Below are 22,590 nucleotides of genomic sequence, written 5' to 3'. Positions count from 1 at the left end.
CACTTCTGAATTCTTTCCAGCTTGCAAAGAACAAATCCAACTCAGTGTTAGTAACAACACTACAGTATTCAAAACTCATTTGCACCATAATTCAAATCCTAGCTGAAATGAAAATACAATTTTGATTGGGAAAATACCAATGGCCATTGCTTTGTCCATATATTTTTATTTACAGACTCAATACCTCAGAGTATGGTACCTCCATTATTAGGCTACAATCTGCATTTGGGAATGAATCACGTGATTTCACATGACTGTCAGTCTAACAAGCTTGGATGGACAACATCTGCACCTCATTGGAGGCTTGTAATAACTAAGCACACTGCACAGAGTTAAGATTTCAAAGGAGCAATATTGCATTCTTATTTTCCATCTCTTCCCACAGACTAACACCCAGCTTTCACAATGACTGACCTTTATATTTGTATCAGCAAATTATTACTTAATCATAAGTGAAACCCATTTGGTGATTTTCCTCTGTTAAAAATTCATTTATCTGAATGAAAGACTATTTATACCAATTAAATAAAATTACCACTCCATGTGTATAGATAATCCCAAATTGGCTGGAAGTTCAATGAACTCTGGAGAGGTTCATTAGCTTAGATGCAGCACCACAGGAATGTAGTTAAATGGCTTCCAAAGCCATTTCAGGTCCAGCAGAAATACAGAACTGATTTGTTTCAGCACATATCTTCAGCTCTTAAATCTGCCAGACCTGAAACAACTCCATGCTGACCTAGTTTGGATGCCTCTGATCTTCACTCCCAGGACCTGGACTTGCAGTGGCATGCTAAATAGCATTAGGCCATCCATTATAACTACTAATCCTGGGGGGCTTTTTTTATCCAAACACAGAATTGTAACATGGCACAAACTATCAGGATCATCAACAGCATCCAAGGCCCAGCAGTGCTGCTCCAGCAGAGCCACTGCTGGGCTTGAACTAATCCCCAGGGTGGTTATTTGCAGGTGGGTGAATCCATCCTGCTCTTCCCAAGTGCTTAATAGGAACTATCCACAGTATCCTGTGTTGTCCCAGTTATCTAAGATGTCAGGCTCCCCATGATCCTGGAGAGCAGAGTGTTGGTTACACAACATCCCAATCAACAGAACATAAATCATTTGAAGAAACTGAAAACTAAAGATAGCACTGAAGAGTTCATTTTTAATTAGTGTGAAACAGCATCTCATGTTTCCCATCTCAGAGATAATATAGCAGACTTTGGACATTATATAATACATTCAAGTAGAATTAAAAGTTAAAATACTGGAGAAGATTTCTTTCCCTTTTTTCCCCTCCTCAGGAGGATAGATACCAAACAAGAAAGTGTGAAATAATTTCATTTCAGCATTTTACAATCACAAAAAAACACTAATATTTTTTAAAAATCTGTGGGGTTCTTGTAGAAGCTTTGCTTCTTTTTGTAACTTCATATTGAAGCTGTTCAACATTAACTTCCAATACTCCACTGATACCTCTTATTACGTTAAAGCTGCAGTCTGAACACTAAAAATACAGTAGTTCTTTTTTTAGGCTTCCCTAAAGCAATGGAGAAGGTTTTCTGTGGAGGTTATGAACTTTTCATCTTCAGAGAAACTCAGAACTCAGCTAGTCAGGCTGTGATCAGCCTGGCTGTGCTTTGAGAAAAGGCCAAACTAGACATGACCCCTAGAAGTTCCTTCCAACCAAAATTATTATGCAATTATATTTGTATGCAGTACTAGAATTTCCTCTGGTGCCACACTAAGACGTCAGGAATTGTGTGTTGCTCCCAAGGAAGCTGACTGGGAGTCTTGGCACACTCAAGCCATGGGCAATCACTGTCATTGACATGACTAGAATAATTCTGAATTTTGAGGCAGTAGCAAAAGCAAGACATAATCTTCTCCCATGTGTTTTTTTATCTGGCCTTATGTCAAATTCTATCTCTATTTTACCAATAAAACTCTAGTGGCTTACATTATTTCTCACTTGATTTACATTGACAGAAAGGAGACAATGGCTTTGCTATTTTAATTACTATAACTGAGAATCGACAAATTAACCTTTATTTTCAAACACCTCATTCCCTCCCTCATCAGGTAACCCACACTGTAAGTTACAGGGTAACTAACAGAGGCATTTCCATCCCAACATATTATGGAGAAATACAGAGTCATCTCTCTCTAATGAGAAAACTTCAGTGTGTCACAATGCCTTGAAACTGAAATGATATCTTTATGGAAAAGATTATAATTGGTAGTGGGTTTCACACAGCCAAATCATGGCTCTAATCCAATCACTAAACTACCATATGCTCTGTTCTAAGCTATCAGCCAGTTCCCTACCACGACTCTCCAGAAATAACCATGGTTTGCAATTGCCCAGCTGGGCATTTAAAATATTCCACAAAGTTTTGGTGCCACCCATTTGGTGGAAAAGGACGTTGTATCATTGTGGTCCTTGCAAATTCATCCCATTTTTTCTGAGACCAAATGGTGAAAAGAAGTAAAAAAATGGTGAAAAGCAGTCACAGAACTATAAAAAAAGGTGAACAACTGCAAAGTACCATTACAGATACTTACAGAAAGCACAAATGGTACTGAGAGAAAAGTCATCCATCTCCAGGTTTGCCCCTTAAATTACTCTTTCAAGACAAATACCTATAATCCATGTCAAATGCACTCCAACTGCTAGGCAACATTGACTTTCCAGTCTACAACTGGGACCAGCATTCATTTTTTGCCCACACAGAAGCCCAAGAGGCATCAGCAGATTCACACTCTTGGAATGTCCTCTTCCCTTGCGATTTAAAAAGAATTGCCCCCCAGTGCCCACCTCAATTGTTCTGTTTTCATGAAGTGCATACCCCAGCAATTCTAAGGCAAGAACTAAGTAGATGTGTAAGTATCGTGTTGTAAATTGGACCTCAGTCAAAAGATAAGGATAGCCCTAAAACCAGGGGCCAGAATATCCTTATCCCACCAGTATCCAGAGCACAGGCTCCTCCTGGCCTCCTCCAGCCTGCACCCTGAGCCATGTCCAGCTGCCAAGGAGCTCAGGATCAACAGCACAGGTCAAGGGACCTTCTCTCTGCACCTTGGAGACCTTCTTCTCATGTGGCCAAGTGCTGGGCTTTGGCACCTCCCAGGAATGCTTGAAGACCACACAAAGGTGGACACCAAGACCAGCGGATACAGACAACTCTCCTCACAGTCACACCAGGCAACAAGCACTGCTATGGATAGCACTCCAAGGTCTTCAGGGAAACCTGCAGCTTCCATCAGCTGCATAAAGGTTGGAGGTTACACTGGGCCAGCAGAAAAGGACCTCTGCAGATCAATTGTCTCTATGGACTCTGGACGCCCTTTTGTGTTTTCCTTTCCTTTTAAACAAGCATCAGATTTTTTATACATCAACTGAAATATACTTTTTAAATAAAGCGTTTTAGCAGCATTCAAAAGTAAAAACATCCTAGTGAAGGGAAACCAATAATAAAAAAATTTCACCATTCCTCCAAATACACAGAAAACAAAAAATTCCCTGGAAATACAATAATTTTCACAATACAGCTCAGCAGTATTCTCTCTTTACTTAAGTGCTGAAAATGTGACCAAATAATACAGTAAGAACTCAGGAACATCTGTCTGGATTAATTAAATTGCTGTTTTTCATAAGGAAAATTTATTCTTACATACTTCAAATTTCAAATTTGCTAATATCAAACCCCCTCAGTCACAATATGAACTCTTTAAGGTATTCCAAAAGCATGCTCCTCTGAACTCCTCAGAATAATTCTGCTTGTGTACTGTAGGTATTTATATATCACTGTATCTGATCTGTCTACAGCATGCAGACCCAGCACACTCGCAAATGCAAAATGAAACCACTACGGACACAGAAGTATATTAAAAGAGCCTTAAATTTGGCCTATTTGCAAAAAACTCAGAAAGTCGTGCCAAGGCAAAGAAGAAAACCTGGACCATTCTGCTCTTCAGATCTAGATCATAGGATTGTTTTCACAGAACAAAAGAACAAAGCATAAATATTTAATTCTCCTGACATGCAAACACTGTATTGTTTTCCTGTTCATATGGGTAACACTCCTGTTCACATTTTTATTTGCCATCCAATTAGTAGATTAACACAAGTACAACCTTCCACCTCTGCACTGAGGGAGATACTAAAGAGGAGACAGGCATTTCTCAGTTTTAGCAAAGGTGGGAATACTCTGGGGCAAGAGACTTTTTTCAATAAGTCAGGTCACAGAATACAGTTATGCTGATCACTGGGGTTAGAACCACTACTCTCAAGCTTTAAATTAGCAAAACAATTCTTAAAACTAATTTTATTCTTATGGTATTATTTTATAAATAAATAATGTGAATTAGTATTTAATTGTTTCAACCTGAGGTTTTAATTTTCTACCTATCAGTATGGGAAATCTCTTGGCAGCTCTGGAGGCTATGTGAAAATTAAATTTTCAGTTTAATTATAAATCAGTTTTGCTGTAATAGTGGAGGCTTTAATTGAAATGTTTTAATTAAGTGCTTGAAGCCACACAATGCCAGCTTTTTGCTGCAGAATAGCTTATCTCAGAGTCTGGAGTTTCACATTTACTCAGCTCCTGCACAGAACACAGACTGCTGTAGAGCTGATTGTTACTGCTGCTTTTACCTGGTTAATGCATGTACCAACACAAACAGTGGGTGCATTCAACCACGCACATCAGACCATGTTAATAATGTGGGCAGTAAAAAATGGTACTTAGAACTGTTTAAAAATAATTAGAGTGAGTGAAAAAAAGATAAAACTGTAGCATCTTGCTGAATATGTCCCTGATCCCCACACTTCTTGCCTTCTGGCAGCCCTCCCAGGAGGAACAAGTGGCAGACAGGGCTATCAGATTGCTCTCTGACCGACAGCCAGACTATGGCAAAACACAAGCTCCAGCAGGGAATGCTGATCTCTCCTTCTCCAGACAGGACATCAAAACTGAAAGCACTTGCAAGGTTCATAAACATCAGTATCAACATTATTAAGATTTCAGGAGTATAAGAAGGGGGAAAGGGTCACTTTATTTTTCACAGATTAGTTTCCACACATGAGCATTTAAAAAACAACATAGTCTGTGTCTGGGGCCCCTCCTGATGACACAGATGAATAAAGAAATGGGTTTTAGAAGTACAGAGGAAACTGAGAACAGCAGCAGCAGAATTTCACACTTGTAGAACACTATGTACAAACTCTGAGGTTTCTGGAAAGGGAGGTCAGGCAGGTGCTATTATCCTGACAACACAGGCAAGAATAGCAGAATGGTAAACACTGATCACCTGCACCAAATCTATCCATAAATATCTGCATGGCTGCTCTGAGAACTAGGCTATAATACATTTTCCTGTTACCATTATACTGGGTTAAGAAAAAAACCCACCTAAGTTTTCAAGCACTAACAACTATGGAGACTGCTTCTGCAATATAATAAATTAACTAAAAACATTTATACTTCAAAAGATTTATTTGCAAGGGAACTACATAAGAACCAGAAGAGGCAAGGAAGTAGTTATATAAGACTTGTGGGAAAGAACTTCCCATGCATTGCAGTAACAGAAAGGTAGTGCTATTAAAAAAAAGGAAAAGAAAATCCCCTTGTCTTTCTACTAAACAGTGCCCTCACTGATTAAATAACTTAGACTGAATAGCAGATAAATACAAGGTATTTGACAGTGGGTTAATTATATTACAGAAGAACATACTGATTCACACAACATATCTTGTTTCCAGCAGAAAACACTTATGAATAAAAGGAAGAAGGACAAGCACTTAGTGCAATTATATAAAAGAGACAGGCAAAATGCCATTTCAGAAAACAAATACTGGCTGTCCAGCAACAGGTAGAGAAAAACTACAAAATGGAAGGGTGGAACAATGGAGGGTGTTTCTTGCCCATTTCTCTCATATTCTTGTTCTTTACTGGCTAGTACAACTCATTCTGACTGCCTGAAGGAGAAAAGCCTGCCAACTAATCTTAGAAGCCAAGTGAAATAGATTAACAGAGGAAATGAGTAGGCCTGGGCTTCAAAATTCACCTTCTCCAATTTCCCCTTCTTCCATCTAAAATGTGTAACTAAGCTGTCATGAAACCACATGTTGTAGTGGTAAAAAACCATTTTGTTATTTTAAAATCTCTGAGTGAAGAACATGGCCAAAACTGTGACTGAAAGCTGAAGCGACTTGTCAGAATTGGCAGGATATAAATTTCAAGAAAATTAAGAAATTCCCAGCTGGTAGAGATCACTTTAGCTCTTTTAATCCACATTGCTATGCTGATCCACACCAGCTGAAAATTTGAACCTTCTTTTGTGTTGTGCTATTTTTAAGCAGCTAAACTTCAAACTTGAGTACAATTGTTCAATCCTATGACAAGTATAGTGGAAGTAGAAGAGAGCCAACATGTTCCAGTCACTCACTGAATCCTTCATGTGCCAGTCAGTTCTTATTAGTGCTATCAAATCACCTACAGCTGTTCCCAAGTCTCTCCTGGGAGCTACAGTGAGACAAAGCAAACCCCCCGAAAGCTGAAGCCTTTCTGCTTTTAACATTCCCTCATGTTCAGACCACCTATGCCACCTACATTCAATGTGAGTCACCTTGGTGGCCTGTGACACTCTCACTCTGAAGGGCAGGACCCCAGGTTTAGTGTCACATGTTACCCAATCTCTTCTTCCTCTTACTCTACCCATGAAACAGAGATGCCATGAAGTATGGCATCTCTTCCCATTAAGAAATTTCCTCTGTCTCCATAGTGAGAAAAAATTCCCTGGCAGCACCTAGATCTATTAAATCATACAAACACAACTTTCTGAGAACAAAGCTGGGTCTGTCAGAGGGCTGATGTCATCCTTCAGACACTCACCAGGGTGACAATGGCACATTCAGCAGTCAGTTGAGCAGCACTGAACAGCGTCCGGACAAAGCGGTAAATCTGTTTCTGCTCCGGGTCATGTTTGTCATAGTCTGGTGGCACTTCGGATTTCTAAGGAAGAAATACTTCCAAATAGGTGACTGAAACAAAACGAAGCAGACAGAAAAAAAAAGACAGTTCATGTGAAAGGGAAGGAGAGGCAGATGAACTTACCGAAAGGGGATGAAGGTTTTCATCAAAAATATCTAAGAGCATTCTTCCGTCTGTGTCCCTAAAAGTATTAAAACCAAAGTACTGTCATTATCTGAACACAACAGCACACAACCCTCACAGACACAAGTTCAAACTCCAACACTCCCCATGCAGTGGGGTGCTTAGAACCACTGATGAAATGGGTTTTTCAAATAGAGGTTGGACTTTCTCTGCCATTAGGCCCTCGTGTAACATGAAATTCACATTACAAAACATGCTAAAACACTCAGCCTTCTGTGGCCAAGATACAAAACTGTTGTGCTCTTTACTGTGAGGCTTAAGAAGTACTACTACAAACTTGATAAATTCAGCACAGCTTACTCTCCTTTTCTCCTTTTTTTAACTTACTCATGTCCACCCCTGAAATCTCTCATCTTATTATTGCCTCTCCCTCCTTTATTACCAGCATTGTAAACATTTACTAATATGCAATGCTATTTTTACAGTAATCTTTTACTTAATACATACAAATTTTTAATTTATCTGAAAAACCCTATTATGCTAATGAATTCTGAAAGCCAAAAGAAGCACATACAAACAAAAATTCAGACAAAATAATACTCCTATTCATTGGTTTTATTAGATGTTTCTCTGAAATTCCTGTAGCTCAGTATCAGCCTGCATGTTGATGCAACTTCACAAGCCTAACATCCAGGATGCAATATAAGATTTTTGCTCTATGTAACTTTGGCAAGGACACTAACAAATACAAAACCAAGAACTGTACCAGAACGGGCACTTTCTGGACAGATGCATCAATGTGATTTCCTTATTACAGTTCTATCTTTATTTTTAGCATCCCTGGTACTCTGATCATACAGTTAATAAACAAACCACTGAATATATTTTCTATCTTTATATAGCAGCACATGTCTCTCAGAGCATGCAAACTGCAAGTTTTACAGTGGACTCATGTCTGCAAAATACATTTATTAACTCAACATCTGAAAGTGCCTTTTTTTCTACTAAAATTGAGGCTAACACTGGAGAGAAACACATTTTTAATATAAAAAAGAGTGCCTAAATTAAAATAAACAACCAACAAAACAAACAAACTAAAAATAAATAAAACCAAAATCTGGACTGGGGTGACTGTAGTAATTACCAGAAAATTCCTATCAGCAAGGATTCTAGGCCAGACTCTTTTAACACTACCCAAAAACCCAGTATTTTAATGCAGAAGTTGTCTCCTTGAAATGACTGGTGTGCTACAGTAAACTATGGCACTTCACAATGCAAATGATTTCCTATTTTATTTCTTCAGGTTGTAGCTGCTGCATGCTATGAAGTCATACCTGACTTCCCTCAAAAATGTATTTAAAAAAAACTTTAGAGGTTTTTGTCTTCATTGCAACTCATTGTACTCTTTCAAAAATGGATAATCTAATGATTACCCAAACATTCTTTATGATTAGTATGCTGGGGTTTATTTTATTTCTTTAGCAGATTCACCAAAGCTTATGCATTCCTTCAAAAACAAGATGGGTGCAGGTTTTTTCACTTGTTGAGTAGCTAAGACAACAAAACATGAAGAAAACCGATCAGTATAACCATGATAGGAGACACTGGGAAAGGGAGGAATGATAATTAGAATGTTAGAATCAAATGATGTGTGAGAAACATGTGAAGAAATATACTTCATGCATTAGATTGGTGAGGGTTGGAAATATTAGGAAGTAATTTTGGTTTAAATCTCCTATGCAGGAGAACAGGAACAACTAAATACTGTCTAAAATGAATTATTCTCTGGAAAAGTAGATGTTTGACTCATTGTTTGTCAAAATGAACCTTGAGTCAAAGAGTCACAGTGGCTTCACACTCCCCATCCCCCATAATGAACCAAAATCTCCCACATATGTCAACAACTTCCTTTTCTCCTATAATAGCAGGAAACAGAACATATGTTTTGCTCTTGCTGTTTCAGCAGCAAGCACAACTGAGTGCTGTTATCACATTGTCCCTCCATTCCCAAATCAGAGAGAACCCAAGACCCAGCAGTTGTTTCACACCCCTCATTTCAGAGTTTCTGACACATGTGAGCCTGGCTCCAGCATCACTGCTGGGACTGTCTGTCCCAAGTGCAGGCACAGCACTTCCCCACCCCAGGGCACATTCCAAGGAAAGCAGCAGCAAGCAGTTTCCTGAATCAATCACCTCTCCATCCCAAAAGTGAAAGGACAGATAGCAACCCAGAAAAAACCATTTTTCCCAACAAAGTAACAGTCAGAATACATTTGTTTTCAAGATGCTGACACAGTACTCTTCATGTCGTAAAGGTCTGGTCTCTGTGTCTACCAGTTGTAGGTCAAATTTGCATCAGGCTCTGCAAGCCCACAAACGGGCATAATTTACTGCAGACAGGGATTAGTTCCCTGGCAATCAGCATAGATGCACATTGTGGCTCTGGATCCTTCCTGCTCACTAGCAAACTCTTATACTGAGTCTTCTCACCCTTTGTACTCTCTAATGTGCCCGATTCTCTCAAGCCTTTTACTCAGCTGCCATGGTACTTAGCAGAGCACTTAATTATTTATTTCCAAAAAACGTTGGAGTCTGATTATCTTTGAGATCTTATTTAGTCAAGCATAGCATAAACTGACTAACTAACCAAACTAATCCAGGGGCCATGGAAAAAGCGGGGGAAAGCAACCACAGATGGATGAACAAGTAATCCAAGCGTGACTACTCATGCCTTATTTCCTGGTAAATGAGATTAAAAGTTTGAGAGATTTCACTCCAACTTTTTGCTTTATATATTGCCATGTTTCAGTCCAAGACCCACTAATGTCTTAGACAATCTTCTAAGAGCTTTCAGCAGGAATCAAGCCCTAAGCCTTTCTGCTCTTGTGCATGTTTAAAGGATTCTCTTGAGATGTCAGCCTTGTTTCAAGAAGGGTGATGGGTTCCAGTGACCTGAACCATGGTCCTGAATGACGAACCAGCTGAACTTTAAACTCATGAGTAATTCCTTTTGTTCTAGCTGGACTTCTTAAAGTCCAAAAGAAAAAACGTCTAAGTGGCTTGATAAATCAAGATCTAAGCCAAGTTTTTTGAAAAGGCCAATTGAAAAACCATGGACACAGAAGTCACTTCAATTATTTATACGACATTTCCTTAGAAATGTCAGGAAATATTATTTTAGGATACCATGACATATCACGAGGACAGGGAATTTAAGATACAAAAGCACAATTCAACATGAAGAAAACTCATATATGTGCCAAGTTACTTTTTAGAGAACCTTTTTTCTATTCAATTTCAATCAACTTGACTGAGCAGAGATCTAAAATACACTATACCAGGAGAGATAAGCCAGGACCTGCTCTGTTTCTGAGCATCTTGAATTACATCTGTTCACAATGCCACTCTTACTGTATAATTCATGGGTTTTATTTCAAAATCCTAACTGATTACTGATATACACAGTTAACTTTACAAAGGTGCAGCTAAAAATATACAACTGAAAGATACTATTCAGCTTTTTCTACATGTAAGTGCAACATACGCAACAATGCAGAGGTGCCCAATGCATATAAAACCAAACACTGAATCATCAGAGCTTTTCAATGTTGAGCTTTACTTCCATTTCTTATGGTACTTAATCCTCCAATTTTAATATTTCAATGTAAAATAATACATATAGAAAATGTGTGTGTTTCTTATTGCTAGCCTGTAAGTTAAGAAAACTACTATCCAAAAACATTTTGAAATAAATTACGCATGGATTTCTAGGGTCTGAGCAGTTCGCTTGTTGAAATAAAAAATATTTTCAGTACAAGATTCCACTATTCACATACCTGTTTTTGATGTGGTAATATATTGCAAGAGCTACACTGTAAAGAAAAATACAGAGTTAATATCTCAGGACTGCCATATTAATATTTTATGTCATATTGCATGCAAATTTAAAATTTAGCACAAAACATGACAAACAGTATATGGTCAACAGCCTATTTTCTTTTGTTCGCTCTTAGATATCAGGAAAACTGCTATAAACAGACTATTTTATAGTATTTGTTTTGTACACTCCAACTGCATGCTTTTTACTAGTAATTATTTTACTTCATATTATCATCATATTCATATTATCTTCATATTTCATGTATCAAGTTGCACATACTTTCCATTTAATGCCCTACTCCACTAAACCCAATGATTAAACCCTTACTGACTTCCAAGGCTGAAGACAAAGCATCACAGGCATTGGACACTGTTTTTAGTTTTGCTGCCAGGTTAACACAAAATGTTTTAATCACCATTGGCTTATGATTGTATATTTAAATCCATTGCTTGTGTCTGTCTTCTATAGCTGCTCAACCCAGCAGACTCCAATACCACACTCCTACAGTTTTATGGCATCAAGTTACTTATTTTAACTCAGGAAAGACGACTCCCTGAATAACTTACTGCATTATGCATTTCCCCTACTCTCAACCACACACTAAAGCAACCCTGTGAATATTCTGCACACAGACAAAAAGTGTCCTTGTATTCACAGAAAGTTAAGATTTTGATTACATACACAACTAACTCATCTCATTCCCATTTGAGATGGAACAAAATTAAAGCATGGATTCTTACAATTATCCTACAGTTTCCAACTCCCAGCTCATGCTTTGCTCACAATACATTTTTATTGAAGAATGAAGCCAAGCCAGCACTCTCCCTACTTATTACAGCAGCATAAAACCAAGCTAAGCTAAAGGGGAAAGAGGATGGAGGAGGGAATTCACTGATTCTCCTTGCAGACAGTTTGTTTCATCAGTGATTCACTGTAAGATGCTTATGTCTTATACTAATGCAAAATTTCCCAGTGTTCCCTGAAAGACCTTTTAAGAGTTTTTACATGAAAACTGAGATACTGCATGTTAGGAAATTAATATGTTTGAATAAAACTCTAACAGAATTTAAAATTATTTCAGGTTTGATTTGTTGTTGTTGTTTTTTTTTTGTTGTTGTTTTTTGTTTTTTTTAACAGTCATACAGTAAAAAATGTCTTTCTTGGCTAAAAGTAAATATTTTTACTAAATTTTTGTGATTTACCTATCTATTATTATTCTGTGTATTAGAAGTTCTTAGATCATACATGCTTTTAAAATTTGGGGATTTTTTACAGACACATATTTAAGGAATCAAAAAAGACCACAGTTGTTACTGAACACAAGAAAAACACATATTTATGAATTAATTTGATTTGACAGAAAGATATTCACAAAATAAATTAATCCTAAAATTTGATATTAAATTATGCCCCTCGGAACACACTTGCAGCTCCAGTTCACTTAATGAAAGCAGATGCAAGAACCTATGTGCACAACTCTGCTTGGTGCCCATATGGTTGCCTTTGTAACAAAATGCCAAATTAAGTTTAGAAAATATTTACTATTTAGAAATCTGCATCAGAATCTGAAAGTCTCTCAGGGCTGTAATATAGTACCTCATCCAAGTTTCATTCTACTTTTCATACACTGGTTCAGCTGGCACTAAGAGTGCAGAAATTACGATTACGAAGCTTTCCATCACCCTATCCCAGCCACCCCGACTGCTGCAGATGCTGCAGTGGACACAGTAATATTTTAAACACACCAGTGCACAACATGACCTAGAAGAGATAAATGAGCTGAGCAAGATGCCTCCCTCTTAGATTTACCTATGTGCAATAGTTATTTTCCTGCAGAGACTGCAAGGTGTGGGGAAAAAAAACTGAAGCTGTACTACAAAAGCAATAATCCTACCGTGTCCTCACCCTTCAACCTGTTAAATGTGCAGCCAGATAGAAGATGCAGAAACTTTGTGTTCCAGAGTTCAGTTTCTCACCCTCTGTAGTTCCTTTTCAAGCTCTCTGAGCCCATGCAGCTTCCAACCCTTCCCATGCTGGCAGCCTGGCCTCTGTCCTGCATGACCCCTGCCCATCCCAGCACTGGCTCTTGCATCTCTTCTGCTCCCCACACCTCTGCCCATGCACCTGAGTCTCTCCCAAAACACACCACACCACCCTCTTCCCCACCACCAGCTCATCCCTCTGTGTCCTAAAAATGCTTCTTTGCTGCTGCACTCAAGCCCATCTCTTCTCCCACGAGCCATGGCAGTTCTAATGCAAAAACAGACCCAAAATCCACCCAAAAGGCTGCACTTACTCTGCATACAAAGGATTTTAGAGCAGAAGAGCATGAGATTCAAGGAGGAAAAAAGCTAAAACACCTCAGAAATGCAAAACCTTTTTCAAGTGTTAATCAGAACTATTTTTAAGTTACTAGTGACAGAAACCTGAAGAAGAGCAAGACTGTATTCCAGGCAGAAAGAGCTGACAAGGAATCAGGCATCAGTTTAACTATAAAACTGTTCTCCTCTCCCACCTTTTTCCTTTAACAGAAAAATTAAGGACTGTCTTAGTGACCACCATAACAAACTCCTTTGGATGTGGTAGTCTAAATAGATTTGTCTCTCACGTAAACACCTCTGCAGCAGAGATACTGTCTTAGTAAATTTTTGAATTTGCATACACCAAGGTAACCAACCTACAGACAACTCAAGGGAGGCTATCAGCAACCATTAATAAAGAACACAAAATGCCTGAGCATTTGGTCTCTATTTTCCCCTTATACTGTACAAAACGTAAAGAACAATGCATATATAAATTTCATTTCTCTCTAAATGTAAAAAGGCACCACTGAAACTTAAAATGCTCATCTAAGACATCACTCAGTAAGTCTGGAACATGACCAATTAAGTAAATTTATTACTTCAAAAACTAAAACTTTTGAAGTTTGCTTAGTAATGGTTCAGAAATACGTATACATAAATACATACATAAAATACAAGTGCTAGCAAAAATAAATAAATTGTAATACCCACCATTTAATGGTATACTTGAGGTTTGGTTGACTGACCGTGCTGTCATCCAGGAAAATAGTGGAGCAGGAACTGTACTTCCTTCTCAACTGCCCAGGAGGATGCTATGAAAAACATGCAAAAGAACAATGGCAATTATGTAATAGCAAAGCATTTTTTTGAGGAAATGTAAGAATTTAAAAAAGACAAATTTCTGTCTGTCACAATGATGCACACAGTAATGTGATTATATTTGGAAGCAGTTCAGAAAGTTCAGAAATAATTAACAGTGCAAAAATCACAAAAATTCCTGCCTGAGACTTGGTAATGCATTCAAGTCCCAAATCCCCTGTGTCCCTCCTTCCCCAAAACCAGGCAGAAATATTTCTGCAGGCTTACTCAAATACATACATACACTTGGAAAGCAAATATGAACAAGACCTATATCTCTCTCCTCATTCCAACAGAGTAAATGGAAGAATGAAAAAGAAATTGTGTTAGCAATGAAGACCAGTTTAACAACAGATATAAAACCATGCTTGCAGAAAATAAAATATTTAAATCCCTCAAAAAAAGCTCCTAACAGAATGAAGGGAAAGATGTCTTTACAGTAGAACTACAAAATTAATAAGGAGAATTCATAAAAATAATTCATAATATCACATTGTTATCAAAAAGGAAGAAAACTGATCAAAGAACAGAAGAAAAGAGTATAAGCAAAATTTTAAAAATCATATCTAAAAAGAAAAGGTTTTCAATATATTTCAATCTTTTTTGTGCACTACCATAGAAAAACACTGGAAAATTCAGCCAAAAATTGGTATTTGAGAACTCTGTTTCTAAACATTTTTTTGCTGAGAGAGCTTCTCCATCAGCTGTTTAGAGCAGCCAACACTCCACCAGGCTAAAGAGAACAGTTTCAATTACACCAGCTAATAGCTCTCACAGTCCCTAATCCTCTTTGATTCTATCTTTGCATATTCCATTTACACTAGCAAATAACTTGACCAAGAACCTCTGTCAGGAAAGTGAAGATCAGTCAAATTACACATTTAACTCTCAACAGAATAGGTTTAAAATTCAGCTGGCGTACCAACATGGAAATTTTAATTCATCTTACAATTAATGTAGTTTCCAGCATTTCAGTGGAGGGACCAATGCCAATACCATCAGCAGAATTCAGAGGTATTTACCAGCCGAGAGCAACTGAGTATCCAGGATACAGTCCTGTGACTGCTACCTCAGTACATCTTCCCCTGCCCACTTTCCAAAACAGATATTATTACAAGTGCCAGCATCCATCAGCTCACCAATGCTCCACTTTCCATAGGCAGCTGACTTCTTAGCAGTATTCACTACACAGACAGACTCCTGGTAAAACCTACACACATCTAAGTCGTATTTCTGAATTTCGCAGCTATGAGTGAAAAACCACAGTCTCCTGTTAATTGAAAAAAAACCCAACATTTTCTGAAGCTGCCACAATTGTAGAAACATTATTTGAAAGCTGACAATCCATCTACTTTCCAAGCTATTGTATGTTAGGCAAGAAAGAGAAAAAACTATAGAGGTACTGTGAATATTAATGCCATAAAATTTATTAACTAGTATTGCTGCACACAGAAAGAATCACTAGGGGACTGGTGATTCAAAGCCCTTATTCTACCACAGTTTTGTTTAAATATCTGCATTAGTCTGTTGAGTACCTTCCACAGGCATGATAAAGGCAAAGCATCTTAAAAACAACAAAAATGATACTCTAGTGGCTGGGGGGAAAAAGGGAGATGTACACACATCTCAGCATTGTTATTAAAAAAAAACAACACATGGAAAGTTTTCTTTCTGTATAATAAGTGTCAACATGCTTTAAAGGTTTAGAAAAAATGTAAGACAAATATACAGGATTTATTCAAGGGAAGCACAACTAAGAAACAGAAAATGACTCTGTAGCAACACCACTATCAGATTTAAATTTTCCTATGTAAACAGCACTCTAACATTTGACACATGTCAATAATTAGAGCAACACACCTTATTTCTGAAACTACTACATCACAGAACTCTTTTTGGTTTTCAGCCCACATCACACTTTGTTAGGCTTGGAACTTTTCACACCTCAGGAAAATACATGGTGTCTCATGCCTCACTGTTCACAACAACTTGGCAAGAAGAAGCACCTCTCCTAGTCAGAAGAATGGTGCCAAGAACAAAGCTAGACCCTTGGGTAAATATACACACACCTGTGCCATGTGAATAACTGACCTGCCAGGAGATCAACATCCCCAGCTTCTACTCTGATGTCCAACTGCAGCCATATGATGCAGCAGGTAACAGATTTTCTGCCTCTTCCAATTGCTGGAAAACACCCTCAGTTTCATATTTTATCTCGACTAAGCTGGGAGACATCTGTGCCACAGTTCAGTCAAATAGACTTTTCTGAGCCTACATAAAATGTTGCACAGGAACCTTCTCCATCCTTGCAAAGGACAAAAGAGGCTACTGAGCATCAGCTCAGTATTCAGCACTGTCCTACAGATAAACTCCCTTCTGTGTCCATTTCAATGGGATAGGTCCAGGACCAAAATTGTACAGGAGCTTAACACCTTTGTATTTCAAATCCATCAGAGCTGATCACAAAAATGCTCCCATTGAGACAAGTCAAAGAAGCTCTAGTTAAGGGAAAAAAAACCCAAAAAACCAAAAACCAAAAACACCCCCGAAAACCCCCCAAAAAAACCAAAAGAGCTGAGAATTACTAGCTTTTGGAGAAATTAGCCAAATTATCTAATGAGATCCCACCATAAAGCTAGCACAGGAAAAGGACAGACTGGCACACCTCCTTTTGTAAAACTTCATATGCAAAAATGAGCATAGGACACATGTGATGCCTTGACAACCTCTGCTATTACAAATATTTACTAATTCAAAGCACCTCACTGATACAAAGTGGGATTCACTTGACGTGTTTTTTCAAGAGCTGCAGTACTATCTCTGTAGCCAAGAGATTCTGTAGATGTCATGCCTCTCAACTTCAGCAAAACTTCCGACTTCATCTCATAAAACTCCCAAAGGGCAAACTAAGGAAACATGGCAGGTAAAAACTACTTGGAAAATTATATTCTGGTCAGCCAGGGATCACTTTCAAACTGGAAGCTTGAAGGGACATTCCATAGAGGCCCAGTCAACTCCACATACAATACTGACCAGCAACTTTGATCACAGTATCAAAGTATTTTTTATTGTATTTGCAGCTGAGATTAATTTGCAGAGAACGTTTTTCTTTAAAAAATGCAATAAATCATTAGAATTTATAGAGCTACCAGGGTAGAGCACTCATCCACTCTGCTCCACTGGAATTTTATGTCCAGTTTTGGACACTGTATTTCAAGAAAGACTGAATTTATTGTACATGAAAGTGTGAGAAGAGGTGATGGCAAAAACACCGAAGCCACTACCTTTTTCTAATAGTAAGGATAGCTTAAATGACTTGAGCAGTAATAGAATCTCATCACTGAAAGTTGTAAGGAAGAGATAAAACAAATAGGCCAGGAATAGCTTAGATGCAAGCTTCTGCTTCTGGAGAAGAAACCAGACTGAACAAGCTTTTGAGATGAATCCTAGACCAATCTTCTATCATTTGGTGGAGAGGATTTGTAGCTCTTTACTCCAGAAGCAGTTGCTATTTTTGTCATTTGAAACAAAGACATCCACTAAGAAATGCTGACATTATAGTTCAACAATTAATACGAAATAGATGTTTTGTGGAATTTCTTTCTTAACAGGAAAAGATGTAGAGCAGAAAACTCTGCTTTATAACTTGCTACGTTTTTGAATGTGTTACAGAAAAAGCCCTAAGAGATCAAGGTCCAGTTTCCAATAATGCAGGTGTTCCTAGCTCTTGAGACTAGCAGTTTTTTCCCCTTGCACAGCAAGTACTAAGCAAATATCACTGCTTTATTTTCTTCCAGCTTCATCCTAACACTTTCCAATTTTCCAAATCCTGTGTGTTTTAAGATGTTTGAACTACAGGTTTTTACTTGAAGGTTATATAAAAACATTTTATCAGAATTCTAATAGCTTGGTTTGCCATCAAAATCATACAAACACTACTGAATTGCTTCTAGGTACCTGCTTTGAAAGGGATCATAATGAATTCCTAACTTTTTCACAATGAGTCTGTACAAAAGAGTTAATTTCTCTCAGGAAGCATCACTTAGAAATTAAATCTAAATTTATGGGGAAAGAAGAAATGTCACCATTTCTTTTGCTAAAGTAGGCACTTCAGAGGGGTTTTGTGTAGAAACACCTAATGGATGGTGCACATTACCCAAAACCCACACTCAGAATTGACCAGAAGGGCCTCTTCAGCAGCACTAGGGTGGCTCTCTGCCCTGATGCTCAGCAGGGTTCATTTGTTTGGGCACAACACTCCCCTAATGAAGCTATACAGCTTTTGTACCAGCTCTGGCTCTCAGCCAGTCAACTTCCAGTTTGGCAAAGCAGCTTCAGCCTTTTCCAGTGTTCTTTTGCACTTGTCCATCAAAAGATAATTTGGAGCTTCTCTACTAAATAATGATAGTAGTTTCTCTACTCCCTGCGAACCAGGTGTAAGTTAGTGCATTATTTTAAAAGGTCCTATTAAATAATATTTTCCCCCATGGAAAAACTGAGGCTTGTTTGCACCCGTCTGTGCAGACATGCCCATTAGCTTCCAGGCAGTAGATGCTGGCCAAGATGCTAAAGGGCAAAACTGGCACACAAAAGTGCACAGGAAGCCAAATTACAACAGTGAGCAAAAATACCAGGACTTCTTCTGAATTGGAAAAGGGAGGTACCTATCTTGAGGATCTTCTGTTGCTTCAGGATATGACTTCGTTTTGACAATATTTTTCACAGAAGAAACATGATTTTACATGTCAACAAAGTGCTTCCCAAATCAACCAAGCCATGCAACACAATTCTCTGCATGGCTCTGCGAAGTTCTGCACTTATTTTCATCTTGCATAATGCCAATACAGCAAAATTGTCTACCTTTGGTGTAGATATATTCACCAGAACAAAAGTAATAGGAAACTGCACCAGTATGTTCATCTTCCTCTGCCAAAAACTACAATTAAAAAAAAAAAATCTAGTCCAACTACTCTTAAGTAATACCCCTTGTTCCTCATGATTCAACTTTGTCCTCAGCTGACGTTTCACCAATTTTTGATGAAGTCCAAATCTAGCCTAGCTTACACTAAATCTGTACTTGTAAGTTTTTGGCTCTCAAAGCTCATCTTTACTCATGTCAACTAGAGAAATTATGTCAGCAAACCACTGAGCTCCTGAGGGGCTCAGCAACCACCAGTAAACTCTGCAGCACATGCAGGCACTATTTAACCACTGATAAAGCACCCTGCTTTACAAACGTGAAAGATTAAATATTTCTTTGACTGTTAAAATCAGCTCAAGGGCTTATATTTACAAAGCGTGTAATTGCTACTGTTGTGCAATTCCACCAGAGGGACTTTATTACATTCCCTGCAAAGCAAGTATTACATAGGCCCTTGTAAAAGAACTGTCCTGCATGTTCTCATTCTAACTCAAAAGTTAAGCTTGTTTCTCCCCATAAAAAAGTTTATCACTTCATATAACCTAGTGCCTTGAGGCTGACAGGAGAGGTAAAATTCTTAACCCTAGAAGATAGGAAAGGAAGCTAAATAAAAGACTTTCGAAAAACACATTTCAAACAGTAAGTTTAGGTAAGGCATTAAAGAAAACATGTTAATTTTAACTTACTAGATGCCTGGAAAGAATCTTAAGCTGCATCTATTAGGAATGGCATCAGTGTAAGGAATCTGCTAAATGGACCAGGTGACCTATAAAAGCCCCCTCTAGACCTGCTTTTCTGTGATTGTGCAATGGAGAGGAGCAAAGGCCACATTAAGCAATCTCCAGGAAAACTTCAAGAGCACCTGAGAAGCCTCTAAGCTATCTTTCAGTTTATCTTGCTTTTCTCTTCAAGTAAGGAATGACAATTAAAATATCTTAAGGAATTTGGACAGCAATTATAAGCCTTTCCAATAGCCAGCCTCAGGTAGTCTACTTGAAACCATTTCATGTTTTATGTCGTGCTTTGCTTTCACAGATTAAACTACTTTTCTGACCATGCTCCCATTTCAGCATGTATCTTATTTACTCATTAATCACTAGTTGAAAGTGTTTGATTATCAGTCACATGTCCAGTAGGTTTACAACATGGAAGCAGAACAGCCTCTTTTTATTCAATCTGACAAGAAGATTTGGGAGCTACATAGGAGTAAGTGCCATACATAATTCCAAGCATGCAAAAAGGCTCATAGAAATTGTTCTTGCCTCACCACGTCCAGCAGAAGACCCAACTGTTCTCTGCAAGTCCCCAGTACTGCATCTGGGGAGAAGCTTCCCCTGATGTGAATCACCAAGGGGTCATTTACAAAGACTAGGATTTTGACATGAGTGTCGCCCAGTAACTTTTCCCATGGATGAAGAAAAAAATTCTGGTCTATACAGAGATGTTAACTTTTCTACTTGGAAGGATAAAAACAGTATTAGTTTGCTGGAATTTGAACATCTAGTTGCCAGGTAGCATACAGTAGAAGCCAGTAGACAGTCCAGATCCCTAAAAAAGACAGTGATGAAAGGATGCTGTTGCTACAAGGCTGGCAAAGAGTCTCCAGAATAAAAAAAAAAATATGCAGAAGTGAGACATTACTTTCTTTTATTTTCTTTCCCTTTTCCTACCCTTTATCTTCCTTCAGAAATACAGAGATATATTGAAAAAATCCCTTATTTTTAAGGAGTATTACTGCTCATAAACATATATTCATTTTAAGATTGTATCTTGCCTAGAAGAGAAGTAATTACTTGGGCTAACAGAGCATTTTCTCCTTGTCTGAAAGGGAAAATTTCTGGAAAATCCTGAAAGAGAAAACAACCTTTATTCTCCCCTCCCCCTGCTCCTTTCCTTTACAAAAAAACACAGTAAAAAGGACTACCCACTGCAACCATAATAAAAGATTCACTCTTTTTCCACCACCTCCTCTAAAAACACAAAACGTGTCTGTCTTCCTGTTTGCTTTCCTTGTACAGGCAGAGACACTGATGCAATCTCTCTTCTCTGAGAAAGGAAACGCCCCAATCTCAGTCTGCATCTTTATCCCTCTCAGCAGCTTGACTAAGCAGATTAAAAGACATGTGCACACCAAGGCAGCATAAAAAAACCCCATAAAATAACAAAAAACAGTGACTGCCAGTGCAATGGGAAAGAGAAGCAGAGTCTGCTCCAACTGCTTAGGAATTAAAACAGGCTGGAAGAAAGCAAAGTACAGCAAGGTGGCTCAGGTACATTGGAGGTAGGGAACTTCCAGCATCATTCCCAACCCGTCATGTGTCTCCTTGGGTTCTGTGGGAAGACTGAGAGATGGCAGTTCCTCCATAGCACTCTGTCACTCCCTCCTTTCATTCTTTCTCCACCCCAAAAAAAGAACAGCTGCTGGCTTCTTCCATCACACCTACTGACAAGGTGAATCTGAAACATGGCAACTGTCAGCTCTTGACAAAGTGTAACAAATCAAATCAGGAACCCACCATTTGTGTTTGGGGATAACAGGAAACTATTCAGCCAAATAAAATATCTTACAAACAAAAGCAAGCAAGAAAAAGAACAGTGGTGTGATCATGCTAAGAAAGTGCATTTTTAAATGAGGAAGAGTCAATACTAATTTTTTTCATAAGTAATATTTCAAAACTGCATTTGTATAAATTACTACTCTCATCTGTTACCACACAGAATTTGGCAAGCAGGTAAATAAAACAGCCCAGCTTTTCTTGATACTTCTCTTTCTAACCAGCCCCCCATATCACTTGGGAGAAATTCAATTTTGCCTGCAAAATAACCAGTTATGCAGACAAAAATAATTGGTTGCTCATCTTGGTTATTTATCACAAAAGGAGAATAAGCATGAAAAACAACAACAACAACAACAACAACAAAAAAAAAAAAAAAAAAAACACAAAAGAAAAAAGTGCTGCATTATGGTAAGGAGTTCTTTTAAAAAAAGGCAAAATAATAACACTACGAATTTATGCTCTCTGGAATGTTTCCTTCAGAGAAGATGTGGGGACCCAGCACTTCACATCAACAGGGAAACAGATGAGTAGCAATAGCTCCTGTTAGGACACACTGAGAAACAGTGGAAAAGAACTGATCTATCAATAGGGTATATCATAAACCATTGTACCATGTAAATAAAACCCATTATTTGTCACATACAACTGTTAAATCTAATTGCTTCCATTTCCTCCAGCAAGGTGGTCTAGATAAACCATAATGGTTCCCTGCAGTCTGAAAATCAAAACACAGTTTCCAGTTACAAGTCACAGCTACTCCTACAAAAATGATCACCCAGTTTGTACACCAGGTTTAGCACACTGAAGATTTAGGAGGTGCTGAATGAATACTTACAGATATGCTGAAGGAACAACTTAAAATATTACAGGATGTGCTTGAAAATACAGTTTACCTATGAGTATTGCCTAAAAAGCTTAACTGACCTGTAAAGACATAGACACGGTAAGA

At 38.1% G+C, this 22,590-nt stretch overlaps 1 protein-coding gene across 3 annotated transcripts in view; it reads right to left on the bottom strand.

Annotated features, from left to right (window-relative positions):
- Window positions 1-22,590, bottom strand: part of CCNY (cyclin Y) — a 118,565-nt gene that overhangs the window by 16,244 nt on the left and 79,731 nt on the right. For all 3 annotated transcript variants that reach the window (XM_021542913.3, XM_021542915.2, XM_021542914.2), the window contains 4 exons: window positions 14,016-14,116; window positions 10,958-10,993; window positions 7,122-7,179; window positions 6,900-7,019 (listed from right to left, as the gene is read on the bottom strand). In XM_021542913.3, the coding sequence (XP_021398588.1) occupies window positions 6,900-7,019; window positions 7,122-7,179; window positions 10,958-10,993; window positions 14,016-14,116 (315 nt within the window). The remainder of the gene's footprint in view (window positions 1-6,899; window positions 7,020-7,121; window positions 7,180-10,957; window positions 10,994-14,015; window positions 14,117-22,590) is intronic.

This window comes from Lonchura striata, chromosome 1 (assembly GCF_046129695.1).
Source record: "Lonchura striata isolate bLonStr1 chromosome 1, bLonStr1.mat, whole genome shotgun sequence".
In the NCBI taxonomy this organism is placed as follows: Eukaryota; Metazoa; Chordata; class Aves; order Passeriformes; family Estrildidae; genus Lonchura; species Lonchura striata.
The sequence above is the reverse complement of the archived record's forward strand: the minus strand, read 5'-3'. Positions and strand labels throughout refer to the sequence as shown.